Source organism: Apteryx rowi, unplaced genomic scaffold (genome assembly GCF_003343035.1).
Source record: "Apteryx rowi isolate R43461 unplaced genomic scaffold, aptRow1 scaffold_1113, whole genome shotgun sequence".
NCBI classification, from domain to species: Eukaryota; Metazoa; Chordata; class Aves; order Apterygiformes; family Apterygidae; genus Apteryx; species Apteryx rowi.
The window spans coordinates 28,087-34,284 of NW_020447324.1; the positions used below are offsets into that span (position 1 = coordinate 28,087).

At 71.7% G+C, this 6,198-nt stretch overlaps 1 protein-coding gene across 1 annotated transcript in view; it reads right to left on the reverse strand.

Annotated features, from left to right (window-relative positions):
* Nucleotides 1-890: 890 nt before the first annotated feature.
* LOC112971752 (carcinoembryonic antigen-related cell adhesion molecule 5-like) overlaps nt 891-6,198 on the reverse strand; it is a 7,102-nt gene continuing 1,794 nt past the window's right edge. The window contains exons 3-8 of the mRNA XM_026077453.1: nt 5,286-5,663; nt 3,815-4,090; nt 2,501-2,767; nt 1,881-2,057; nt 1,390-1,421; nt 891-1,128 (exon numbers count right to left, since the gene is read on the reverse strand). Coding sequence (XP_025933238.1) covers nt 1,012-1,128; nt 1,390-1,421; nt 1,881-2,057; nt 2,501-2,767; nt 3,815-4,090; nt 5,286-5,663 — 1,247 coding nt within the window. The 3' untranslated portion in view covers nt 891-1,011. The remainder of the gene's footprint in view (nt 1,129-1,389; nt 1,422-1,880; nt 2,058-2,500; nt 2,768-3,814; nt 4,091-5,285; nt 5,664-6,198) is intronic.

Consider the following 6,198-nt stretch of genomic DNA (forward strand, 5'->3'; position numbering starts at 1 on the left):
CCTGACCCTTTGCCCCGGCCCCCCTGACCCTGCACCCCTGACCCTGTGGCACCCTGACATTAAACCACCTCCTCAGCCACCTCTCGCCTTCCTTCGCCCGGGCACCTGGGTCCCTTTGGGGGCGAGGAGGGCCCGTGTGCAAATGTGTGTGTGCGTGCATGCAAAGCCTGTGTGTACATGTGTGTGCAGACATGCAGGGCCCATGTGCACACACATGTGTGGGCATGCAGGACCCATGTGCACRTGTGTGTGCATTCAGGGCCCGTGTGCACACGCGTGTGCATGCACCTGCACACACGGGGTGTGTGCATGCTTTGGTGTGCAAAGCTCATGCACACACATGTAGACCCACATGCATGCAGTGCATGTGGCACGGCTGTCATGCAACACGCGTGTGCATGGTGCTTGCGTGGCCAGTGGGTCCAGGAGGGGCCCTGGCGCCCAGGGTGGGGGCGCGTCTAAGCGGCTCTTCCAGACCCGGACGCCTGGGCCCATGGGGGGGCAGCACCGGGAGGCCCCTGGACGCCTGGGCTCCCTCTGCACTCGGGGAGCAGTGGGGGCGGCCACGACCCACGTCCCCCTCCAGACCGCAGGGATCTCTGGTGCCCGGGGAGGCGCCCAGCGCAGCAGGGCCCAGGCGTCTGGGCTCGTCCTTTCGTGCTGGGTCCGTGAAGGGGGCGCACGCACGACGCCGGCGTGTGCAAAGGGTTGCGAGCACGTCCTGAGCCTGCGTGTCACGAGCATGTGCGAGGGCCTGTGAACACGTGTGGCACGAGCACATGTGGCATGAGCACATGCCTCACGAGTGCGTGCGTCACAAGCACGTGTCATGAGTGTGTGCATCCTGAGTGCGCGTGTCACGAGCGTGTGCGAGGCTGGTTCTCCTCAGGAGTTGCTTTATTACAGCGGCCAGCCCAGCGCACCGCAGCCCCGGGGGGGCACCTGGCCCCCGCAGTGGCGGGGGGGACCAGGTGCCCTGCGCCCGCCAGGGGGCCCAGGCGTCCGGGCCCCTCACGTCCGCTTCACCTCGCAGTAGATGGTGGTGCCGTCGCGGGGGGGGGCGCGTGCTGCGGCCCCCAGGGCGGCCCCGGCCCCAAACGCCAATGTCGAGTACTTGATCTCCTCCTCCTGCGGGCAGCGGCCGGCTGGGCAGCGGGGCCCCGGTGTCCAGGCCACCCCCCACCCTCCCCGAGCCAGGGGGACCCAGGGGTCCGGGCGCCCCTCACCCTCTCCAAGCCAGGGGGCCCACGCGTCTGGGCCCGGGGCACCCAGGGGTTCAGGCTCCCCCCACCAGCCCCATCAGGACCAGGGAGGGGGCCCAGGCGTCCGGGCTGCCCCCCACCCTCCCCGAACCAGGGGGCCCAGGCATCCGGGCGTGGCACCCCTTACCGTGCCGGGGCAGCCGTTGGTGCTTGGGTGCTCTGCGGGAGAGAGACGCGGAGTCGGGGGGACCTCAGGACCCACAGGGGTGTTAAGGGGACCCCGGGATGTGCAGGGGGGTCGGGGGGGACCCCAGGACCCACGGGGGGCTAAGGGGACCCTGGGACCATCCCCCCCATCCCTGGGACACGCAGGGGGATTAAGGGGACCCCAGGACGCACAGGAGGGAGCGAAGGGAGCCTGGGACCACCACTCCCATCCCCAGGACCCACAGGGGGGTCAGGGGCACCCCAGGACCTGCAGGGGGGCGGGGGGCACCCCAATCCGCCCCCCCCCATCCCCAGGACCCGCAGGGGGGTGGGAGGCACCCCAATCTGCCCCCCCCATCCCCAGGATGCACGGGGGGGTCAGGGGGACCCCAAGTCCATCCCCCCCATCCCCAGGACCCGCAGGGTGTGGGGGACACCCCAATCCACCCCCTGTCCCCAGGCTGCACTCACCACGGGTGGGGGCAGCGGGGGCGGCGGGGGAGGGTGCAGGGCGTGCGGACGCCCCCCTCGGCCCCCCCCCGGATCGGCCCCGCGCCCGGCGCCACAGCAGGTACCCGGCGGCCCCCAGCAGCCCCAGGGCCAGCAGCGTCCCCACCACTGCCCCGGCCACTGTCCCGGCGCTCACACCTGCGCGCAGGGGGGGCATCAGCAGGGCTGCTGGCAGCCCCCCCCCGAGGACCAGCAATGCCCCACGGCCAGGGTAAAAGGACCAAGGAGGTCCTGTGGCCAGATCATGTCCCCAAGAACCAGGGACGCCCCATGGCCAGACCCCAAGGACCGGGGACACCCCGTGGCCGGATCCTGCCCCGAGGGAGCAGAGACGCTCCATGGCCAGGCTAAAAGGACCAGGGATGACCCATGGCCGAACCCTGTCCCCAAGGGAGCAGGGACACCCCACGGCCAGGCCAGGGACATCCCACAGCCGGATCCTGTCCCTGCGGGAGCAGGGACATGGCGCAGCTGGACCCCGACGATGAGGGACATGCCACAGCCGGTGCCTGTCCCTGCGAGAGCAGGGACACCCTGCGGGAGCCCCCGTCCCCGTGTGCCGCGGCGGGTCCCCGGCTCACCGGGCTGCGGGGGCTGCAGCAGGAGGGCGGTGGCGGCGGCAGCGCGGTGCAGCACAGGGTTGGTGGCCACGCAGCGGTACTCGCCGGCCTGCGCTGCGGCCCCGAAGACGAAGGCCAGGCGGCTCTCGCGGCCCAGCGTGGTGTTGCCGAAGGTCCAGGCGTAGCGCGGTGGCGGGACGGCGTCGGCCGCGCAGGCCAGCTCCACGTGGGAGCCCAGCGGCGCCCGCACAGGGCTCGGCGGTGACACGGTGGCGGCGTCGGGCCCGTCTGCGGGCGCACGGCTGAGTGGCGCGGGGAGGCGGCGCGGGGACAGGCGCAGGGACGCAGTACAGGGATGCGGCAGGGGGACGTGATGGAGGGAGGTGGCATGGGGACACAGCAAGGGGACRCAGCAGGAAGACATGTCAGGGAAACAGTGCAGGGATGTGGTATGGGGACGCAGTGGAGAAATGCATCAGGGGGACGCAGCGCAGGGACACGGCAGGGAGATGTTGCAGGGGGACATCATGGAGGGAGGTGGCACGAGGATGTGGCAGGGGGACATGGCAAAGGGATGCGGCAGAGGGACGCAGCACAGGAATGCAGCACAGAGACGTGGTGGAGGGATGTGGCAGGAACACATGATGCAGGGACACGGCAYGGGGACGTGGCACGGGGACGCAGTGAAGGAACGTGTCAGGGGGATGTGGGGGGGGACGTGGTGCAGGGATGCGGCARGGGACGCGGCACAGGGTCACGGCACAGGCATGCGGCAGGGGGATGTGGTGGGGGGCACAATGGAGGGATGTGGCACAGGGACACGGCACAGGGTCATGGCAGGGGGACACGGTGCAAGGACGTGGTCTGGGGATGCAGCACGGGGACATGGCAGGGGGACACGAAGGAGGGATGTGGCACAGGGACACGGCGCAGGGATGCGGCAGGGGGACGTGGTGCAGGGACATGGTCTGGGGATGCAGCACAGGGTCGTAGCAGGAGGACATGGCAGGGGGACGTGGCGGGGGACATGATGGAGGGATGTGGCACAGGGACATGGCACAGGGTCACGGCAGGGGGACGCAGCAGGAGGAGGCAGTGCAGGGACAAGGCAGGGACGCGGTGCAGGGATGTGCTCTGGGGATGCGGCGCAGGGGGACATGGTGGGGGACATGAGGGAGGGATGTGGCACAGGGTCATGGCACAGGGATACGGGAGGGGGATGCAGCAGGAGGAGTCAATGCAAGGACAAGGCAGGGATGCGGCATGGGGATGCGGCAGGAGCACATGGCACGGCAGCGCGGTGAAGGGACGCGGCAGGGGGACGCGGGGACTCACAGGTGACTGTGACAGCGGCGGCCTCACTGCGGTTGCTGCTCACAGGGTTTTGGGCCTCGCAGGCGTAGGCACCGGTGTCGGCGCGGGCGGCCGCCGCGGCCGTCAGCGTGCGGTTGCCCTCGGAGAGTGCCAGGCGCCCGCCGGCCACCAGCGGCGCCCCGTCCCGCAGCCACAGCAGAGTCTCAGTGCCGGCGGGGCGCTCACAGGACAGGGCAAAGGAGCCGTTCTCCGTCACTGTCACATTTCGGGGCGTCACCGAGGGCTGCGGCAGCAGTTCTGCAAGATAAGGTGGAAAGACGGCGTCAGCTGCAGCCCCGGCAGATGTACGGATGGACGGCGGCGCCCGGCTACTCGCCGCAGACCCGCAGCTCTGGGGACAGAGCTGTTCCGGCTCTGCCTGCCCGCAGGGGTTTGGGGCTGGCAGACGCAGGCGCCTGCTGCGCCGGGCCGAGGTGCTCCCAGGCCCCCGTGGTCCCGGCGCGGGTGACGGGGCTGCGGCGGGGGGTGGCAGCAGCCGCCACAGGGCCGGGCAGGGAGCCACGAGGAGCCAGGACATCCGTCCCTGGCGGGGCCGGCATTTCCGACCCGGGAGCCGGGAAACACCGCGGGGCGGAGGGAGGGCCGGGAGCGTCCCCAGGTGCCCCCGTGGCACCTCTCCCATCCTTCCACAGCCGGAGTGCAGATCCGCCCGGCTGTGTGGCCCCGAAAACTCGCCCGCATGCCGACGGGCTCTGGCGTGAGCCGGGCGCAAATCCCCCGGGGAGCCGGGGGGAAAACCAGCGCCGGGGCAGCCCCACGCCAGCAGGAAGTGCAGCCGAGCGGCCCGGCCGCTGTTAATGATTCACCTGTCGCGTTTAGGAACCRTGTCGGAGGCTGGGAGACGCGGGCGCTGGGGCGGACGCGGGGACACGGGGATCGGCACCCGGCCCCGCAGCGCCCTTTGCTCCGGGCAGCATCCCGAGGTGCCRCCAAGCGGGAGCCGCCCTGGCTCCGGAACGCGCCCTGGGGGGGCGGCGGAGGGAAGGAAGGGACAAGGCGCCACCGTGCTTTTCGGGAAGTCTCCCCGCCGCGGCCGGAGGCGGCCGGCGCCCCAGGGCTGGGAGACCCGCGGCAGGAGTGGGAGCAGGAGCAGGTTGGGACGCCGGAGAGCCGGGCGTCAGGGCTGCTTTGGGGCATCAGGGATGGTTTGGGGGGCTCAGGGCTGGTTTGTGGCAGCTCAGGGCCAGTTTTGCAGCACCAAGGCTGGTTTTGGGGGCTGAGAGCCAGTTTTGGGGGCTGAGAGCCAGTTTTGGGGCACCGGAGCCGGTTTTGGGGGGGCTCAGGGCCGTTTTTGGGGGTGTCAGGGCTGGTTTTGCAGCACCGGGGCCTGTTTTGGGGGGCTCAGGGCCGGTTTCAGGGGCTCAGAGCTGGTTTTGCAGCACCAGAGCTGGTTTTGGGGGCTCAGGGCCGTTTCAGGGCACCGGGCACTGACCATAGACGGTGAGGTTGGTGGTGGCGGTGATGCTGTTGGGGCTCCGGAGCTGCACGGTGTAGGGCCCGGCATCGGTGGCGCGCAGGTCGCGGATGCGCAGGGAGCAGCCGGGGCCGCCATTCTCGCGGCCCGTGGCCGCTGGCCCGTCGATCTGCGTGGCGTTGCCGCTGCCGTYGGGGGACGGCAAGTAGCTGAAGATCTCGCTGCTCTGCACCGTGTCCAGCGCCCGGTACCAGACGCAAAGCACAAAGTTGCCCGGCGGCGGCTGCAGATTGAAGTCGACGGTGTCGCCGGCCGCGGCGGGGTCGGGCTGGCGGTGCAGGGCGAAGGTGGTGCGCTGGCCCGGCGCAGGCCGCAGGCAACAGCCCAGCACGGCGGCTGCGGGCGGCAGGGTGGGTGTCAGCGCGGCGGCGGCGGGGACGGTGGCGGGGACGATCGGGGACGGCGGGCGCTCACCTGCCAGCAGCGCGGCGCTCCACGGGGCTGCGGCACCCATGGCCCCGGACGCCTGGGTCCCGCTGGCTGTGCCGCGGTGCCGGCGGCCGGCGACGGGCGCCGCGCGGTGGGAAGGGACGCGGAGAGGGAGGGAGGGAGGGAGGGACGGCCCGGCCTGGCTCGGCTCGGCACGGCCCAGCGCTCCCTCCCCACCCCGCGCCGCGACCGCCCCCGCCGGCGCTTCCCTTCCCGCCCGGACACCTGGGCCCCCCCCAGAGGAAGCGGCGTCCGGGGCGGGTGCCGGTTTCGGGGTAAAGAGCCGACAAGAATGGCACCGGGCGGGTCCCGGCCGGACAGCTCCCTGGGGTGGCCGGGGGGGGGACCTGGCACTGCCCCCCCCGGGGTCGTGTCCCCCCCACCCCGGGCCCCCCCAGCGCCCTGGCAGCCCCTCGCCGACGTCCCCGAGGTGCTGGGTCCC